Source organism: Akanthomyces muscarius (genome assembly GCF_028009165.1).
Source record: "Akanthomyces muscarius strain Ve6 chromosome Unknown contig_18, whole genome shotgun sequence".
In the NCBI taxonomy this organism is placed as follows: Eukaryota; Fungi; Ascomycota; class Sordariomycetes; order Hypocreales; family Cordycipitaceae; genus Akanthomyces; species Akanthomyces muscarius.
Window position 1 is genome coordinate 521,801 of NW_026611618.1, and position 19,389 is coordinate 541,189.

Consider the following 19,389-nt stretch of genomic DNA (forward strand, 5'->3'; position numbering starts at 1 on the left):
TTTTACGAGGCAAAGTTTGTCAAGTTGGACAGTGTGCAAAATACGGTTGTTGAGCGGCTGATGTTCGGGTGTGCGGGGAGCCCCGCACAAGCTCGTTGGCGGAGCGTCCAATAATCCATGAGCTAGCCGGGCGCTACCCTGTACTGCAATTTCGCATCTGCGCCTGGCCAAATCAGGCGAACCATGCGACAGAAATTCAGGACTTTAGTCATTAAGCGAAGCTTCCTGTTTGAGATGTCAGAAACTTTGCTTGATATACACAGCCCGATGTGGTGTGTGTTGCAAGATGCAGCTGACGGCTAAGGCTGTGGGGTCGTTCATCATTCCAGAGCTCTATCAGAAAACGTGCATACATCATGCGGCGAACTACTTGCTCAGAAAAAGAAAAGATGCTAAAGTATATAAATTCTACACTATTATCCGCGAGACGTCTAATCATACCGCAGATATAACGGTGTTTAACACAAAACTCCTCCGTAAAAGGCATTACCTAAACTTGCTATAGATGACGAGCAGAATCAACAAAACCAAAACAGTGATGATCGAGATTGTGATTATCCTGTTCGTAGCCATCCTGTTGCGGAGAAAAGTCAGCATACATCCCTCAAAACGTGTCGTTGGGCGCCTTTACCTACGGGCCATGCCCCTCAGAGTCTTGACACTGCGGTCGACGTAGCCCTCGCTCTCCATGAGCCGGTCATGGGTGTGCTGAATCGTCTCCCGCTGCCTGTGCAGGTCAGCCAGGGTGCCGGCGCCAATGTCCTCGGTCTCGTTGGCGAGGGCCTGGCTGGCCTTGAGGCGCTGGGTGCTGCGGTCCAGGCGGTCGGTGCCGGAAAGCAGTTGCTGGCGCTGCTCGAGGTGAATATCGGAGGGGCCGGACGGGTCATCGGTGTAGCGAGAGCCAAAGAGGGCAGAGCGGTCCGAGGAGAGGTCGTTCAGCTTGCGACGGCTGGTGTCGACGTCGGACTCGTAGTTGCGGAAGCGCTGGTTGACCTTGCCGCGGGACGAGGTGGGGATGTTGGACTTTTCAAGGCGCATCTGGCCGAGCTAGAGAGAAGAGATGCCACGTTAGCTGATACAAGACAGGTCCAGCTACAGAGAGCTATTCGTACCAGTTCGTCGGCTTCCTCCAGCGCGCGCTCGGCCTGACTTATGGCAGCCTTGCGCGGCTCACCCGTCAGCTCGGGGATCTGCTCCATCTTTTGCGATAGGTCGGCCTGGACGAGCTTGAGCTCGGCCTCGTACGAGTTGAAGAGCTCAGAGCCGGCATCGGTATCGAGGGGGTTCGACATAGCGGCGGCGACGGTTGTGGAAGCGGTGGCGGGTGGTGATGGTTTGTCGGCCGAAGCAAGGTAGAAAGGAGGCGCAGGCTGTCAAGGTCCTGGTTCAGCGTCGAGTAGCCAAGGAATAGAAGCGGGCGCGACAGCCAGGCAGCAGATTAATTTAAAAAGGACGAGCAAGCAATGCGACGGGCAACGACAGTTTGCGATGGCGAGATGTACAAGGCTGGATGGAACGCAACAGGTCAAGAGGGCCTTGCGTCAGCCGTCGCCATCAATGGCTAGCGGCATGAGTCGGGTGGTTATGTCACCTCTTGCGGAGGAAGGTTACAGCAGTCGTTGCAGTGGCTGCCGCCTGGACGCTACCAGTAGGTACGCTGAACATGCTCTGCTGCACTGCCCGCAGGGACTGGGACTGGCTCCACTGCCCAGCCACTTTTGCAATGCGCCTGCACGTGATGTAGTTGCTGTGGCGGCCGTCGGCGGCAGAAAAAGAATATATGTGGTTCTGAGGCAGCAGACTTTTGGCCTTTTTTCTTCTTTCTTCTTCAAAGTTGAACACCCGGCGAATGAAGATAAACGGCTTGACGTCCTGACATTTACTTGTCAATCTGGCACCAAGTTGATATGAGCCGGGGAGAAGGATTGCAGGAGAATATCCTGTTACGGCGCTTCTAAGAATTGGTGATTCGAACCGACGTTTCCCGATCCCGTTGAGTGCTCGACATTTCGACCATCGCGATGCAGTTTTTTTTTGCACGAGCTTGAGGATGATAATGCAAACTGCCAAGAAGAATGCGCAACCGTAATGCCAGGATTACTCGTCCATCAATGCACGAGAAACCCCGTAAAATGCCGCAGGTGGCCGTTGTGAAACGCCCTCCTCGGCGGCGCTGCTTGGACAGCGCATCTTTGCAACCCTCCCGCTCGGTGCAGCCCATTGCTTCTTTGAGCCAATATCGGATTCTTTGAGCACAGACAGGCATGCACATATCGATCAAGTGAGCACCTCCATCGTCAGCTTACTGGTTGTTGAGTGTTGGGGTTGGCCCGGAGTCGCCCGGACGAGCCACTACGGCGCCCTGGTGACCCAAGTAGCCTCCACTAGCCTCAACCTTTTACAAGGGTGAGCTTGACCGGACTCTGCTGGCTCTGCTGGCAGCCGCAGTGCCGCATTACGTCGACGACGGCGTCGCAGAAATAAAGCCTGGGGTCCTCGCTGGTCGCGGATTGCCATTCCCGTGTGTACCAGTACTCCTCAGCTTCCTCTTTCGCATACCTACCTTCTCGTCGTGACTGTTTCACTCATTCTTCCTTCTCTCAAAAGCGCTGCACATCTCGAGCTCTCTCGTCTCGCCTGCATCTCTTTCGTCGCCAATGCCTTCAGCACTACCCTCCCGCCCAATGGGAGACTCCAACCACATGTACGTTTTGACCCGCGTCACCTTGCATACACCACCGCTCCAGAGCCAGCTTGAGGCGACACACTCGCATTCGGGCTAGCCATAGCCGTTCCCGTCATCTTGCTTTTTACTGCCTCGGGTGCTGTCGCCATCGCTCCTCTTTTGCTGCAGAACAGAAACGCCACAGCTGTCTGCCGATCGAGCTCAACAAGCTCTGACTATGCTTAGCTATGCTGCGCTATCTAGCTCGTCATCGAGACACCACCTCCTCTTTTTGCCTCTCTGCGACAACTTCCTTACATTCCGATTCCGTGCCATAACCCAATTGCCCATTAATTTCCATTCTTTCGCCGTGATCCCCACGTCCCGTCTTTTCTCACCATGAGCACGCCGGTTAACCGGTTCAATAGAAAAAAAGTCGCCATCGTCGGCAGCGGCTGTTCCGGCATCGCAGCACTGTGGGCGCTCAACCGCACATACCACGATGTCCATCTGTACGAAGCCGCAGATCGCCTTGGCGGTCACACAAATACCGTGCAATGGAGCGCCGGCAAGTTCAAGACGGCAGTCGATACTGGCTTCATCGTCTTGAACACGGCTACCTACCGTAAGTGCTGCCGCTGTCGCTCATCGCATGCCCACACCCGCCGCTACCTCGAATGCTAAAGTGCGCGATAGCCAACTTCATCAACTTCCTCAGCAAGGTGGGAGTAGAGACGGAACCCACAGACATGACGTTTGGCGTTACGCGCGACCAGGGCGCCTTTGAATGGGCCGGCACAAGTCTCAATGCCGTCTTCACTCAGCGACGACGCATCTTCTCCCCGCGCATGTGGCGCATGATCTTTGACATTGTGCGCTTCAACCAGTTTGCCCTCGACCTCCTCATTCACGACGAAAAAGACTCTTCCGACCGCCACCGCAACTTCTCCACCAAGCGCGTGGACCAGAACGAGACCATCGGCACCTATCTGACCCGCGAGGGCTATTCCGACGCCTTCCGAGATGATTATTTGCTTCCCATGGCCGCGGCCGTCTGGAGTACCAGCCCCGACAAGTGTGGTCTCGACTTCCCCGCCATTGCGTTGGTGCGATTCATGTGGAACCACCATCTGCTGACGACAGTATCTGAGCGACCTCAATGGCTCACCATCAAGGAAGGCGCCCAGGCATACATCCAAGCCGTCATGAAGGGATTCCCGCCAAACCACCTCCATCTCAACACCGCTGTGCGCCAAATCGCCAACAGCGCCGATGGCCGCGTGCTGCTGAGCCTGGAAGATGGCAACACCGAAGTGTTCGACCACGTCATCCTGGCGACCCACGGCGACGAAGCGCTCGCACTCCTCGGGCCCTCTGCCACGGAAAAGGAGCGAGCCGTTCTCTCATGCTTCCAGACTTCGCAGAACGAGGCCGTGCTGCACTCGGACACCAACTTCATGCCGCGCAACACCCGGGCCTGGGCGGCTTGGAACTACCTGACCATGTCCTCACCCTCGACCGGCAAGGCCAACATCGACAAGGTGTCGCTCACCTACAACATGAACATCCTGCAGCACATCCCGCAAGATCCCTTTGGCGATGTTCTCGTCACCCTGAATCCCCTCCAGCGCCCGCGCCAGGCGACCGTCCAGGGCCGATTCTTCTACTCGCACCCGCTGTACACGCCCGGCGCCTTCCGTGCCCAAAAGGAGCTGCCGCACATCCAAAACAAGCGCGGAATCAGCTACGCGGGTGCTTGGACAAACTACGGCTTCCACGAGGACGGTTTCAGCAGCGGCCTAGCCGTCGCGCAGAAGCACCTCGGTGCCAAGCTGCCTTTTGAGTTCAAGGACTCGACGTACAGCAGAGGCCGGAGGCCGCAGCTGGGCTTGGCGGACTACGTTTTGCGATTTTTCATCTTACTCATCCAACTCTTTATTGTATTGACAATTGACCGGTTTTCGTCTGTTAGTAAGAGACGGAGTGTGCTAAATGGCACGGCCAAGTCCTACAAGAAGAAGCACAACTGAAGCGTCTCGTGTCACTTCTTGCCATGATTTACTGTAACTGATTCAACTAGCATTAGCGTGTTTTGCTTTCCCTGTATTCATCATAATCTCATTTATATAATAGAAATCAGTTCTTTCTACCATATGAGTGTTTTCATCAAAACGCCGAGACTGTCCGGGAGCAAGCCGCTGAAAGTCGGGCCATGACCCACTAAAATTTAGATCTCCAACGCCCAGCTCTCGCCGCTCATCTCTGACCTCACTCGACCAAGCAACGTCAATTTGTCCACAGCCGTCATGAATTCCTCACGGCAACTTGCGCAGTCCGCGGTGCAGGCCGGCTCCTCGCCATGGGCTTGCCTTTTCTGCCAGAATGCGCGCCAGCAGACCCGACGCCTCGACACGTCCGTCTTCCGACGCAAGCTGTCCGGCACGACAGCTCGACGAGCGCAGCCCCAGGAGCACCCGAACAACCCGAACGCGCTGACGATGAAAAAGGTGCACGAGCACTATAAGCGAAAGAACAGAACCGTCATGTATGGACTGCCGTGTGGCCCAATTGCCGACTTGCGCTGGCGGGATGTCAATTGGGTGGGCGATGTGATGGCCTGAGGCTGATGTACGGACCTAGGAACTACACAATCAGCGCGATTCTGGGCACGGTAGCACTGTCGTATGGCTCTGTACCCATGTACAAGATGGTACGGAAAATTCACGTCCCTGGAGTTTGCCCACCGCACGAGAGCATAATTGGCTGACTTGAATGGGGTGGAAATAGATCTGCCAGCAGACCGGCTGGGGCGGGCAGCCGATCCGCGTCCACGGCGGCCCCGGCGGCGAGCAGCAGGACATTTCGAGCCGCGTCGTGCCCGTCACGACGGCCAAGCGCATCCGCGTCACGTTCAACGCCTCCGTCTCGGACGTGCTGCCGTGGAAGTTTACGCCGCAGCAGCGCGAGGTGCGCGTCCTGCCCGGCGAGACGGCGCTGGCCTTTTACACGGCCACCAACAGGGGCGACAAGGACATCATCGGCGTCGCCACCTACAGCGTGACGCCGGCGCAGTGCGCGCCGTACTTTAGCAAGATCCAGTGCTTCTGCTTCGAGGAGCAGCGGCTGAATGCCGGCGAGACGGTCGACATGCCCGTATTTTTCTACCTGGACCCGGACCTGCTGAATGATCTCAACATGAAGGGCGTCGAGACGGTGACGCTCAATTATACTTTTTTCAGTACGTTGCAGAGCCTGAGAAGACGTTCTTCAAAGAGGAATTAGGAAGCTAACACATGCGACAGAGGCCCGCTACGACGACAATGGCAGGTTTACACCTCCTGCTTCGCTGTAAAATACTGGACCTCGGTCCTTAGAATGTATCACTAGTTTTCATCTCCTGCATCTAGAGCGTCTGTACAAATAGCCCCCAAAAGAGTCTTGCATTAGGACGAGATGCCGTTGTACGCACCGTGATAACGTGACTTGTACGACGCCCATATTCCAGGACACGCGATATCACGTCCCCAATTAATCCAACATATCATAAATCTTTGCTCAAGGGATCAAAGCATTTACTTATCTTTGCTGTTTTTATTTTATTTTACATCGTTTTTCTGCTACTTCTTCGTACGGAATTGTTCCCGGCCAAAATGCTGACATAATCCCAATCTGCAAAGCTACCAGCGAAGCCGCTCCACCACTGTGCAGCCAAATTTTCCGTTCTCACAAAAAAAATACCCTTCAGATCACGTGTGGCCCACACATTCGTCTAAATTTCGCCCACAGCTGTGCACCCACACAAGCACACCAAAAAAGATTTCGGGCGCAAATCTCACGACTCTTTTCTCTTCCCCATCACCCAACGCCGACAATCCCTCTACACGCCGATTTCATTTCGACAAATACCGACAAGATGGTCAAGGTCAACACCAGTGAGTACCTCTACCGACATTCCAGCTGCGAGCAACCAATCGCGAGTTCAAAGCGCTGACCTGGTGAAATTCAAGACGTTTCGGCTTCCCGCCGCAAGAGCCGCGCCGCTCACTTCAAGGCCCCCTCCAGCCAGCGCCGTGTCATCATGAGCGCTCCCCTCTCCAAGGAGCTCCGTGAGAAGTACAACGTACGCCTCCCATGTCTCTCTTTCCTCGCCACCGAACTCCCCCTCCTAACCGTCTTTTCCACAGGTCCGCTCCATCCCCGTCCGCAAGGACGACGAGGTCACCATCGTCCGCGGCTCCAACAAGGGCTCCGAGGGCAAGGTCACCTCCGTCTATCGTCTCAAATACGTCATCCACGTCGAGCGCGTCACCCGCGACAAGGCCTCTGGCCAATCCGTGCCCCTCGGCATCCACCCCTCCAACGTCGTCATCACCAAGCTCAAGCTCGACAAGGACCGCGAGGACATCCTGGCCCGCTCCAAGCGCGGCCGCGAGCTCGCCGCCACCGGCAAGGTCACTGCTTAAATGCGTGTGATCTTTGCAACGACGAATCGAAAATAAAAACAAAACCAGTTCCTATTGGTGGGAACCCGCAACAAATACAACACCAACGTGGGACGACAAGGGACAAAAAAAAGGGAAATGGGCATGATACTCCGGCGTTTTTTTAATGTTTTGCGATAGGAATCCCCTCTTGCTCTCTTTCTGTTTGAAAGGGAAGCAGAGGAACCCCAAGCAGGGTAGATGAATTGAGAATTCCTATGGTTCTCAATGGCCATTTCACATACATTCTGTGAAGTGCTCCATGGGAGGCGTTTCCCGAAGTCTGTCCTGCTCTCTTGTCCGATTCATTGCTGAGCGTGACGCATTTCTTCCCCTTCGGCCAGTCTTGGCCAAGGACGTCTGTGCAAGAAAACAAACTCCCATGCGGATTCGTAGATCCCTCTTCGTAGACCTCTCTGCCTCACCGGCAACCCGCATCCACCGCTAGTATATCTCCGCGTTGACCTGTTATTTCATGGTCTTCGAGGTATACGACTAGCGAAGAGTAAACAAAGTAGTTGGCCACTTACTATCAAAGGCCTCTACTTCTTGCCCGAAGATTTTCATCGAGAGTAATGTTTATGACTATGGAAATTTGATGGTGAGGAACATACCAATTAAACGTCGCACCCTTATTTCCCCACAGCCTCTTCACACAATGGCCAGCATGTCAGGACGCTACATCCAGGTCACAGCGGCACGGCAAGCTGTAAAAACATAATCCATCAATTAAAACTAGCACCTGTTGCTTCATCTAATATAATGCTGCACTGAATAAAGCGCATACCATGGTCAATGCCAAAGACGTATCCCGTCGATATAACTATAATCCTCTCCTCCGCTGCCGCGTAAATGCTCTCGAATTGCGTACAAGCCACGATATGATAAAGCTGAGCATCGCGACATTGCTGCATGTAACAGCTTACTCGTCCGAAACAATAGGCAGCGGACTCCCATGTGTATCTATACTATTGCAACTTGAGGTTGCAGCCCAAAATGTAGCCCGAAGATAAAAGCAAAGCGTGCAAACCTCGGACAGCTAACTCTGATGCGATGCTATTCATACAAGTGTCGTAAGTATGGCTGGTGTAATTCATGCCCAAGCTAAAACTTTTTGATGCTGGTGAGGTTGAATCTGATCATAACTGCGTGTTTACTGAGACAATATTCCCTGTGGGTTAAATTTGTGAAGGCTATCTTGGCGAATCGGTTCATTGTCGTTTGCCACAGCCGGCGGCAAGTTCTCGGCCTGTACAATTTCGGGCGACTTGAGCTGAATAAGATCACCGCTCTCGGCGGCCTTTCCATTTGCTGTAGTAGACCGCGCTGGCGCGGAGGTATTTGCAATGGTTGGTGTTAAGTATGCTGTTGCGTGGCCTCGGTATTGGGGTAGGACACCCTGTGCGGTCGCGGAGGAAATCGTGCTAGGAACGAGCTGCCCGCTGGATTTTCCTTTGTTGAGCATACTCTGCCAAATGTCGTTGCGGGACTTGGTTCTATGAGGAGATTAATGACGGGTACAGAATGGGAAAGGGGGATAGATGCACACCCTGCTGAGGCTGCTGGCTTACGGCCCTTGAAGAGAATGCTTCGACCGTCCTCGCCTTCTTCAGACTCCGAATTGAATCTCGAAGACGCAGTGGCAGTAGTTGCTGCTGGATCCACATTCTTGCGAGCGTCTTCACCCTGGCGACCAATCTTGCCCGTGCATGATGCGCCGCGTTCCATAATCGAGCTGCCACAGCTCGAGTTTCGGGCCAACGCCTCGGATTGTGTTGTCTGACCGAGAGCGCCTCGGACAACTCGCTGTCTTAGTCTGCCCAGGGATCGGAACGGATCATAGACAGATCCATTAGCACTTCGTGGACCGTCGCTTTCTGATTGCACATCCATCAACGGATCATTTGACTCTGAAGATCGATCTTTCGTAGGAGAGGGCGGGTAAAAGTCTTTTCCGTCAAACTTGGGAAGGCCGCGCTGTAGGTGATGAGGGGTTTTACCCCAGTACATGTGGCGTGCACGAAGCTCATCGTCAGTGAGATCCCGCACATATTGATAGCCAGTCTCCCGAGCCTTGTCTGGGTTGCCCCCGGTCGGTATCATGCCGATTAGATACGGAATCTCTGGCTTCCGGGAGGAGAAGAACGAAGAATGGCCAGACCCTTCATTCTGTGGCTGAAAAGGCGGTGCAAGAGCCGCATGAACCGGCAGCGTTGAGGGTTTTTTAGTAGGGTCTGCTGTGCTCCCGAGCCTCTTGGGAGCAAAGAGGCTGACGGACTTGGTAGAATTGATGCCTTGCTGAGCTTGAAAATATTCTCGGTCTTTCTCGCGCCATGGCATTTGCACAGAGTTGCTCATACAATCCTGAAGAGAGTTTGGAGGAGGGCGGTTGGATGGCTCGTCTGCAGACGCATGGGGGAGTGTAATGGAGACTGAAGATGCAGAAGAGTTCTCCTTTGTCTTTGGATAATAACTTTCCTCAAAGCTTTTTTGGTTCTCAAGATTCTTCTCGAATTGCTCCACTTGCTGGCGAACCATGTGTGCCTGGTACTCCATCCACTTTTCATCAATTTGATGTTTGTTGTAAAGAAGTTGGTCTTCAAGATATTTTAAAGATCCCCTCAGAACATCAATTTGCTTTTTGGTGATTTCACTGGGTCGAATTGAGGATATAGGAGGGTTTGGTAAGGAACCTGTGGTTTGTGTAGTTGGCGAAGCAGCCGCAGCAGGACTGGGCTTTGCAGTTTCGACGGCAGGCTTGTCGACCTTGACAGGAGCAGATGCAGGGGCAGCTGTGGCCGAAACCGAGGCCGAAGTTGTGGACTGTAATGCTGTTGGAGCTGTAACTGGCCCAAGCATTGATGGATGAGGAAAGCCGGAAAACGCAGGCATGCCATAGGCAAAAAGGGATGGATTATGAGGCATAGCCCACTGGCCGTTGAAGTAATAGGGCCGGCTGCCACCCATAGGAGCAGCATTTTGGTGTGTAGAAGGATCTACCCCTTCTTGGCGGTCATCAACACCGTCCTGCTGGTTTCGGGAATTATCTTTGTCGCTGGCTTTCGGAAATGCTGTTTGTGGCATAGGCGGAGGCAGACAAAATGTGTTGTAGATCTGCCACGGAAACATTGGGTATGCAGATCCGTGCATGGCAGGAGTATATCCTGGATACATAGGAGGGAAAACGCCGTACGGATACTGGGTGCCATTTGTTATCGCAGCATCAGCAGAATCCCGCTCCAATGGGCGCGCGGGGAAGAGACTCCCCGAACCAGACTTTTCCTTTGACCATTTGCCAGTGGGGGATGAAGAAGCCCTTGTATTTGGAACAATCCGTCCGCCTGCTGTAACCCTGACATGGGAAGGCGAAACTACAGCTTTGTAAAAGCGTTGGAAGCCTTCGTCCTTTTGGGCAACAAGACCCGGTGGCGCCGAAATTGGCTGTGGCTCGCCAGATTCGTTCTCTGTCCGACCGCGATATCTCCACTCCGAATCTGTGCCATCGAGTTGCTGAACAGGAGCAAGATTGCCGTTGGGAGCAGCCGTCACTTTCTCGGTCTCTTCTTCTGGAATCAAAGGCAGAGATCGATTGACGGGGAAACGCAGAATGTCTTCTGCAATTCAGCTGTCAGTAGGAAATAGCAACAAGGTTCAAACTTATAAACGCACCGAGAGAAAGGTCTTTTTGGAGCTTCTGACAGAGCTCGTCATATATCTCTTTCCTGGCGGGAATAGACTTCATTCGAAGCAACTCTTGCGCGGAGTATGTGACGGGGGCCATTTTGGTTCCGAGAAAGGCGAAAAACAGGTACGAACGATGGTTTTCTCTCGAGTACCAGACAAACAGCGTGGGGTACCCTCGAGGCGATCCAGTAGGGCGGCTGTTGACACGAATGAAGGTCAAGATGGGGGCAATCTGCGTCCAGAGTCTGGATCCGTCAGCAATTTTCTGGGCCTCCAACTGTGACTGAAGAAAATGTGGTAAGTCGCGGCGGGACAAGAGATGGTGGAAGAAGTTCAAGCTGCCAGCCAGACGAATTGTGACCTGAATGCAACGATGATGATTGTGAAGCAAGGAGTGTTTGATGAGCAGCGCCGTAGAAGGGCCCAAAGCCTGGTCCTCATTTTGGAGCACCGACAGCCATCGAAGCAACCGCTTCGACCTTTTCGAGCGGGTGAGGGTCATGCCGAGCCGTTATGAGCAATATAGATAACGTTTCTGAAATAATGCTAATCGAAGCTTTCTTTCATTTTAAAGTGTTGGCAAAAAGATCTCAGAAAAGCCAGTGCAATTGTTGAAACAAGGGCGGAAGATCGAGGCGACAAGCTGCTCCAGCGAGGCAAATAGGCGAGGCAAATGTTGATGGCGGCGAGGAGGCAAGACTGTGGAGGGTGGGGGAGGCTTGGTGCAAATGCAAAATGATATTGCAAAGGTTGGAGATGATTCGCGTCAAACCGGCTGCGGCAGGGATGGGACGGGAGCGGAGGCCGGATGCGTGATGGGTGGTGAGAAGAAAGTGAGAAGACGCTGGACTTACCCAACAGCTACCAGCGAGAGCAATTCGGGACCGCACGTGTATTCATACAAAGATCAGTCAAAGTGTCGATCAAGAAACGGTCGTCGTGAGAAATGAAGATAGGAAATTGTGACAGATGGAGTGATGGATGGGAGTGGTTGGAGATGTCAAAGGAAGACAAATGGACGAGACGGCCGGGATAATTAGAATAGGTAGCGAAGGACGGTGGCGTGTTCGAAGGGTCCTGACTGCGTAATTTAGGAAGGAGCCTGTCGAAATTAGCCAGGACAACAAGCTGCGCTGGTGGCACTGGAAAGAGCTCTTCTTTGTCTGGAGAGCATGTAAGCCACAACAAGGACGATGAGAGTTGCAAGAATGATCCTTCTATTGTGCTATTTGTACTAAACAAGTCTCCAAGTTGAGGGCAAATTTTAATTTTTTTTTGGTTCTCTGTCTTTCAAATAAAAAACCGTCATCTCCTCTGTCGTCTGCAAACGGAGGCACTTTTTGGGTATCGGTGTTCGGTCCCGCAGCAGCTGTCAGAGCAAATCGCTGCCAGCCGTCAGGAAAGTGCCCAACGCATCAGGCAAACTCACACATACCTCGTTTCACAAGAACAGCATCTTGTGCAATAAAATGAGCAACATCTCTCGCAAGAAAGCGCAACTTGCAGTCACTTCTGCGCGTCGAGCCCCCCCACCTGGCGATGCGCGAACTGCTGGGTCAGTTTGCTGACGGGCTTGGATGCTCCGGCACGGGCCGAGGCGGATCTGGTTTTGGTCGAGGTGGGCTTTCTGCAGTATTTCCAACCACAGGAGCAAGGAAATCTGCTGCTAGAATGCCGGAGCTAACCATCTTCTTTATCAGCGCGGATGCGACCGATACTACATGGCGAGCGTTTCGCCCGAGATGAAGGACGTGGTGGCCGTTTTATACATTAAATATCGATGTAGCAGCCCCCCCCCGCCATTCAGACGCGCACACGAAACCCGAATGTGCTCAGGACCTCATGCGAACTGGTGTCTGGCTTGCACGCCACCTATAGCCACCCCTTCCCCTGTCCTGGGTGCTCAGACGCCTTGGTTTCGAACATGGATGGGTATTTGCCTCCGCCGCGCGGGCCGCCTCCACGCAACGGCCTTGTCGGATAGACAACGGCGCCTGATATCCAAAGTGTCTCGGGGACTGCAGAATCGGGAATTTCTCGCATGGCCGGGGGCGTTTAAGCCTCATGCGCACTGACACCGGGTGCGTGGCATTGGAGCGGCACACAGCAACGGTAAGTAGAGCGGTGGTGCTATTTGTGCATCCCTGCAGTCAGTCTGAGCTGGCGTTTTTTTCATGCAAACGAGGACACGCGCAGTGGTGCATGCAGCAAAATTCCATAAAATAGTCACAATTGGTCTGATGACCATATTGGTCGCTACCAGTATGCAGTCGCTCATCACGCTGTCGCAGCGTTGATGCGATCCACGACCGCGTGCCGCTGATACCACAGCTACCCGATACCAATCAACGGAACGTCAGCGCACATCACAACGACATTTATCTGTCAACTGAATTATGAGGGACGCCCAACTTGCAATTCTGGACTAGAAAGACAGTGAAGTATATTGATACATTTCTTTCATCCTCCAGGCGGCTAGACGTAGCATGTGACTTACTGAATATCTATGGCGGTGCTGTAGAGGCCACGAGGGGCAAAACCAGATCTTCCCCGAATATGGTCCGACACACCTGAAATACATCCCCTCCGGATTTCACTCGATTGCAACCATGGATGATGTCAGTAGTGGATATTCACTGTTCCATCTCTTGACTGTCTCTACACAGAAAAATGCTATTTGATGTAGATTTGCCACATCAAAGCTCTACGGCATCATCTCCGATTACACATTCCGTCACATCAGTATATGTGCATGCGTCCAGGGTCGCGTTGTATACTTTGCGATTTTGCGGAGTGCATCTCGCTGGTTGATCCGAGCATTCCCCACAATCAAATTCTATGGCTTGCAGTCCAGCATCACAGGTAATAAACCTTGTGCAATCCCTTGGGTTTATGTAGTTTCCAGGCTGCATGCCTGAGCAGTCGTACCAAGGTGCTGGCCTGCTAGTGTCTCCGGATCCGCAATGACCACTGTGACATATTCTCAGTATGGTGTATAGTCAGCGATTGGGTAGAAAGGAGCATACCCTAGACTTAGCATAGCTACTACTAGCATTGTCGTTTTGACTGTCTTGGGAAACATGTTGTGCGTCGTGAGAAACTATAAGTAGTAGACAACAGGAGATAACGTTTACAAGATGAAGGGAGCAGGACGGATTACAGGTATTATAATGGCGAGTTGTGGATGCTGTTGGCCATATTTGCTTTTGTTCTCTTACGTCACTGGAAGACAAAATGTGGTACATTCGGGGAATCTGACTGCCCTAATTCATTACTTTCCAGGGAAGTAATGTGAGAACTTTGGCGCGTCTCCACGCGCGCCGCCGGTGCCACGCTAATCAAAACGGTGGTAAGATCAACCGCAGAGCATAGCGGGCATGTATGTCTCTCTGCTTGGCCCAGAGCTATACCACAGACGTTGAGCGATCAACGAATCAGAGAAGAAGATGAAGAAAAAGAGGAAGAAGAGGAAGGAGAAGCAGACGCGTTTAGAAAACCGAGACCTCTGAAACAACCATGACATGGGATACTCTATATATCGAGGAATATTTTGCGTCTGGGCTCCATGCCAATTATCACATGGGGTAGGACAAAGTGAACCATGTGTTAGCCGTGATACAGTGCTGCTGTGGAGTCGAGGCGACAGCGGGTAACACATGCGTTTGAATCACGAAACAGGTTCCTGGCCAGAACCTACTAGGTAGCTGTATTCATGCCATGCCGTCTAAATTCTGGGCTTTGGCTGCAGAGAAATGCAAGGCTACAAGCCCACCACATCACCACAATGCGGCTACCGGTATTTACCTAGCCATCGGCAGCTTCCTGGCCCGAACCCGGCCAAAGGGAACCCGGGCCGACAGACTCGTCGCTCAATGGGGGAATCAGGCAACGCATGTTCAAACATCCAGCGGCCGAGTTTCCATGCCATAACGTTACATATGCCCAGCGATGCAGGCGCACGCGTGATTGGACAAAATGGCCTTAGAAGGCTCTTTCTTGCGCCTCTGATTTGGCCATCTACCAATGGCCTCGGTTGCTAGCTACGATATCCACAAGGCACCGAGACCGTTGATCCATACTATCCCCTCACTGGGGTAAACCCAGTTCGATTGGATGACGGATGTTAGGAACGGTCCGGAAAATTGACGCAAAAAACAGCATTTAGGCTTGTGATTCTCGGCTGTAGCGTTTTCCGATTTTGCATCTACATCTACATCAGCTTCCCGATTTCCAACTCACGACTCTTGCACCCGCATCTTCCTCAATTCACTCGACAACGAGAATCACACGACCGCCCGATTTAAAGCGCGCACCACACCAATTGACTTCAATCAATCAATCAGAAACCAAATTCACCATGGCTCCTCTTACTCCCCACTGGCAGCAGCCTTCCCACCCCGACATTCAAGACGTCGTCATCGTCAACGAGGCCGAATTCACCACCAAGAGCCTCTCGCGCGTCGCCCTCGCACCTTTTGCCCTCTTTGCGCGCTTCGACTTTCCGCCGTGCACCGAGGCCCCGGAGCCCACGTATGCCACGGTGCAGATGGGACGCAATAGACATCTCAACCTCAACAGTGACTTGCTGTACATTAACCACTCTTGTGAACCGTCTCTTGTCAGTGAATGCCCGCTCCTCCCGGTTTGCTAGGTACCTACCTAGCGTCGCCTGTTTCTCCCCCGCATTCAAGTTGACGCACGTGGAAGGGGGACGAGCTCACACTCAAGAAGACCTCGGGTATTCCCCGATGCGAAGTAGAAGTTTACCAGAATTGACAAGAATAAAACCACTCTAGATCTTTGACACTGGTAACAAGATTATCATTGCTGGACCCAAGGGCCTCCAACCTGGCGATGAACTCACTGTTAGTTGACCCCGCCATACCCCGCCACGCTGCGATGCGGCGAAATGCGTAGCAAACGCATGGCGAAAAAAAAAAAAGGCAAAAACCTCTAATGACCAATTCTCCATGCTCAGTTCTTCTATCCCTCTACAGAATGGGAAATGGCCCAGCCCTTCCAGTGCCTCTGCGGCACGCCCACCTGCCGGGGCACCATTGACGGCGCCAAGAAGATGACGCGCGCCCAGCTCGACGGCCTCTGGCTCTCCAAGCACATCCGCGAGCTCCGCGCCGAGCAAGAATCCGCCGGCTCCCCTTCGCCCGCCTCTGTCTCCTCCGACCCGACGACCTCTGCGCTTCAGAATGCCCTTGACCAGGCGGAAAAGGTCGTCGAGGCCGCTCGCGCCGCGCTCCTCTCCTACACGAGCAGCAGCAGCAGCAACGGCGCCAGCACGTTCCTCAGCAACAGCGCCGACAATGCCACCAAGGGCAACGGCATCGGCCGCCGCGGCCTGACCTCGCGGGAGCTGAGCGGCGAGATGGGTGGCGACACGGCGATTCGTGCGTAAAAGAAAAAAACGGACCTAACTGGTTTGCGGAGGGATAGATGCTTTCTTGCCTTTTGGCGTGGAATCTCTGTCCCTTGTTGACTGTTGGTGAAGAAGCAAGCAAGATGACTCCCGCGTCATTCAACTGGTGTGCCTCTTGCAATGAAGAAGAAAAATGGAGAAAAAAGTAAAGGTGAACTGTTATTTTACATTCTGTTATACAACGCGGAGAATTCAACATCTCGTGTTCTTTAAGTAGTTTTTCAAACATTGCAACTGAAAATAAGAAGAATAACTCCATTGAATTCGTGCTTATAAACCAGGAAAAGACGCCAAACGCCAACTATATAATATCGAAGAGAAGAAAGAGATTCAAAAAAGACTAAAATCCGCCGTCGTATAGAAATACAAAGTCATTGCTGAAACGTACATCGAACCAAGCTCGGCACAATGGACAGACTGCTTTAGTCTCGTGCCTTGGCCTTTCTCTCCGCTTCCTTGCGTCGGTTCCCGCCCGTGACATTCATGCCTGGCATCCACCCGGCATCGCTGATCAGGCGCTGCTTCTCGGTGTACTTGGCCATGTCCTCCCACTGCTTGCGTTCTAGGGTGCGGCGGTCGTGTGTCGCGCGCGTGAAGCGCCACGCCTCCGTGTCGGCCATGTGCCAGGCCTCGAGCGATGCACGGCGGCGCATCGTCTCGGTGGTGCCGGCGACGGCGTCACGGGGCACGGCAATGACGGCCTCCTTGGCACGATCCAAGATGGCGAGCTCCCTCTCCCGCTCGGTCTCGCTCGTGGCCTTGGGCCCGTAGGCAAGGTCGGGCCGGTCCTTGTCGTTGATGTGGTCTGAGGGTACGGGGCTCTCGGAGCGGCCGTCGTCGATGAGCTTCTGCGGGATGGCGAAGCCAAAGTACCAGTCGAGCTCGGTGGGGAACGGGTCCTCGGCGGTGAACCATAGCGACCGCGTGTCGGCGGTGTCGCCTGATACGGCCTTTTTGAATTGCAAGACTTGCGAGTATCGTGATCGATGACCGCCAAGCAGGCTCGCAGTCACGGAATACAGCCAGCCATCCCGTTCAGAATCGCGAATGACGGTGGCGTTGAAGCCTTCCTCCATGCTGGCCAGGACGGTGCGTGTCCACGGGTGGGGGACCACACCGATTGTAAACACATTGCTTTCGTTCATGAATGCCTTGGGCGTCTTGACAACCAAGGGTGTTGTGGCGCCACAGGGACCGCATTTAGGAAGATTGGGAGGGCATGAGCCGGCAAGGGGCGTGGGCGGACACGATGCCAGAGCTTCGGCCAGAGCAGTGGCATTCCGCACCATGGCGGTCATATGTTCCGGGAAAGGCTTGACAACATCGATACCCAAGGCGTAGGAATTTTGCCAAGAGGACTGAAGGTGGGCATTGATAAGCTCGTTGCGCAGAGCTCCGAACTGGTGCTTGTTTTTGTCGAGCACGAGTTTGGGATACTTTTTGGCGATGGTGGTGGCATTGTAGAAAGCTAGCACAGTCGAAGCCTCTTCCTCTGCAATTGCGTCGGCGGCTAGGACATCTAGAAGCGAATTGGCAGAGTTGATGTCAACCGACTCCATTGCGTTCCGAACCGCTAGGTGCACCTGCTCCCGAGAGCCCCAAAATAGCGCGCTCGACATGTTGCCTGCCCTCGATAACGTGCTGTATTGGCCGCGTCGGAGAGAAGGCAAAAAGTCGTAGTCGGTACCCATCGGGAAGAGAACAGGCTGTGAGAGCAGGCCGCCATCCATCGTGTCCCACGCGAGCCAGCGCAAGAGATCCCTCTTTAGCTGAACTCCGACATTCATCGTGTCGAGCTTGGAGTAGAGGGGATTCGTCTTTGCCTCGTCTGGACCGAGAATCAAGGGCTTGAATCCCCGCGCCCACCAAGCGCGTCGCCACATAAGTAGCAGCTCAGCATCTGTATTATTTTCGGCGGCCTCGGTTTGATCGAGCGCGTCGTAGTAACAGTATATCGGCGGGCGACTCTGCAAATTCGGAAGAAGAGTTCTGTCGTCGTCCAAAGTCACTTCATTGGAGAAGACTTTGGACAAGCCCTGGGGGTCTGCCAGCCACGACGATCTGGCATATGCATCATTGCTTTGCCGTGGCGGCGGTGTTGATGGCGGAGTGACTGGCCGTTGCGCGCCTTTGGCGGTGGAATCGTAGACTCGAGGTTTTGTCGTAGTCTTTCGCTCGGCTTTGGACAAACTCGGCGAGGATGGCAGCGCAGATGTGAGAAGAGTAACGAGACAAAAGGCGGAGAGCGACACAGCGGCGAGAAGAATCGTCAACCGCCGTGTGGTTAAACGAGGCATTGGGAGGCCGGGGTAGGTCGGCCGTCGAAGCATGCTGCGTGGCGGGGCGGCGATGCGACCAGGCCGTTAGGGCCGCGACAAGGTTCCCGGCGATCGAGCTAGAAGGCGCCAGAAGCGAAGGGGTGCGTTGCTCGAGGGGACGAAAATTCCATAACGACAGAGAGCGAATGCTGAGCAATATTGCCCTACGGCGTTGGGCTGAGTCGAGGTAGTTACTGAGATGAGAAGAGAAGAGTGTGTTGCCAGGGATGATTTGAGGGCAAGGGGGGAGGAAACTGGCGGGCAGTGGCGGCTACGGCATCCCGCAGTTAGGCCCACCTCGGGACGTGGTTACTTGCGCCGGAGGGGGGTCTGTTACAAGCCTTATATGGGCATCTTTTGTGACAGAAACTGGATAAAGACTTCTGTTTATAGAAGATATTTTCAAATGCATATTTCCGTAGTCATTTATAATCTTGAATCTGGAGCACCTAGCGAAAAGAATACCTACGGTAGGTAGGTAATTATGTCCAGGGCTGCCACATAGCGCGCCATGTACCAAAAGTCCCCTACAGACCTGCGCTAGCGCTGCATGTGCTGGTCGTCGCTAGCCTCCGCGTTTAGTGGACTGAACAGTGGGTGCGGTCTGGACTGTAGTGGCTCGCGGCGCTGTAAAAACGTACAGGATGCCCTTTGGCGGGGTCGAGGCGGCATCAGGGTTCCATTGTTGGGCGGCAAGCCGCTCTGTCGCATGGCTGCTGCTGCTCAGGATGGGATTTTTGGACTTTGGCTAATGTAGCCGCTTTCCACTGCCCATTTACATGATTCTCCCCCGATTTTAGGCATTGTGGC

At 53.6% G+C, this 19,389-nt stretch overlaps 7 protein-coding genes across 9 annotated transcripts; 4 read left to right on the forward strand and 3 right to left on the reverse strand.

Annotated features, from left to right (window-relative positions):
* Positions 1-486: 486 nt before the first annotated feature.
* Positions 487-1,292, reverse strand: LMH87_008643 (uncharacterized protein; the record flags this gene model as incomplete). The annotated part of the gene is made up of 3 exons (XM_056201847.1): positions 487-574; positions 632-1,047; positions 1,113-1,292. The coding sequence occupies 3 exons, from the start codon at positions 1,290-1,292 to the stop codon at positions 487-489; spliced, it is 684 nt and encodes a 227-aa protein (XP_056056468.1).
* A 1,365-nt stretch (positions 1,293-2,657) lies between these two features.
* LMH87_008644 (uncharacterized protein) lies at positions 2,658-4,695 on the forward strand (the record flags this gene model as incomplete). The annotated part of the gene is made up of 3 exons (XM_056201848.1): positions 2,658-2,704; positions 3,094-3,290; positions 3,362-4,695. The coding sequence occupies 3 exons, from the start codon at positions 2,658-2,660 to the stop codon at positions 4,693-4,695; spliced, it is 1,578 nt and encodes a 525-aa protein (XP_056056469.1).
* A 276-nt stretch (positions 4,696-4,971) lies between these two features.
* On the forward strand, positions 4,972-6,017 carry LMH87_008645 (uncharacterized protein; the record flags this gene model as incomplete). Its single annotated transcript, XM_056201849.1, has 4 exons — positions 4,972-5,210; positions 5,306-5,375; positions 5,453-5,903; positions 5,968-6,017. 4 exons carry the CDS (start codon positions 4,972-4,974, stop codon positions 6,015-6,017), a joined length of 810 nt encoding a protein of 269 aa, XP_056056470.1.
* Positions 6,018-6,578: 561 nt separating this feature from the next.
* On the forward strand, positions 6,579-7,128 carry LMH87_008646 (uncharacterized protein; the record flags this gene model as incomplete). Its single annotated transcript, XM_056201850.1, has 3 exons — positions 6,579-6,597; positions 6,673-6,785; positions 6,850-7,128. 3 exons carry the CDS (start codon positions 6,579-6,581, stop codon positions 7,126-7,128), a joined length of 411 nt encoding a protein of 136 aa, XP_056056471.1.
* Positions 7,129-8,299: 1,171 nt separating this feature from the next.
* Positions 8,300-13,912, reverse strand: LMH87_008647 (uncharacterized protein; the record flags this gene model as incomplete). Its single annotated transcript, XM_056201851.1, has 8 exons — positions 8,300-8,642; positions 8,696-10,760; positions 10,816-11,075; positions 11,685-11,691; positions 12,168-12,215; positions 12,266-12,363; positions 13,759-13,800; positions 13,857-13,912. The coding sequence occupies 8 exons, from the start codon at positions 13,910-13,912 to the stop codon at positions 8,300-8,302; spliced, it is 2,919 nt and encodes a 972-aa protein (XP_056056472.1).
* Positions 13,913-15,187: 1,275 nt separating this feature from the next.
* LMH87_008648 (uncharacterized protein) lies at positions 15,188-16,240 on the forward strand (the record flags this gene model as incomplete). Of its 2 annotated transcripts, XM_056201853.1 has the most annotated exons (4): positions 15,188-15,448; positions 15,538-15,591; positions 15,648-15,695; positions 15,809-16,240. In XM_056201853.1, 4 exons carry the CDS (start codon positions 15,188-15,190, stop codon positions 16,238-16,240), a joined length of 795 nt encoding a protein of 264 aa, XP_056056474.1. The 2 variants fall into 2 exon arrangements, with proteins under 2 accessions (XP_056056474.1, XP_056056473.1); XM_056201852.1 differs by lacking the exon at positions 15,538-15,591 and having other exon boundaries at positions 15,627-15,695.
* Positions 16,241-16,683: 443 nt separating this feature from the next.
* LMH87_008649 (uncharacterized protein) lies at positions 16,684-18,558 on the reverse strand (the record flags this gene model as incomplete). Of its 2 annotated transcripts, none has more annotated exons than XM_056201855.1 (1): positions 16,684-18,558. In XM_056201855.1, the coding sequence occupies one exon, from the start codon at positions 18,556-18,558 to the stop codon at positions 16,684-16,686; it is 1,875 nt and encodes a 624-aa protein (XP_056056476.1). The 2 variants fall into 2 exon arrangements, with proteins under 2 accessions (XP_056056476.1, XP_056056475.1); XM_056201854.1 differs by having other exon boundaries at positions 16,684-18,048.
* Between the last annotated feature and the right edge of the window lie 831 nt (positions 18,559-19,389).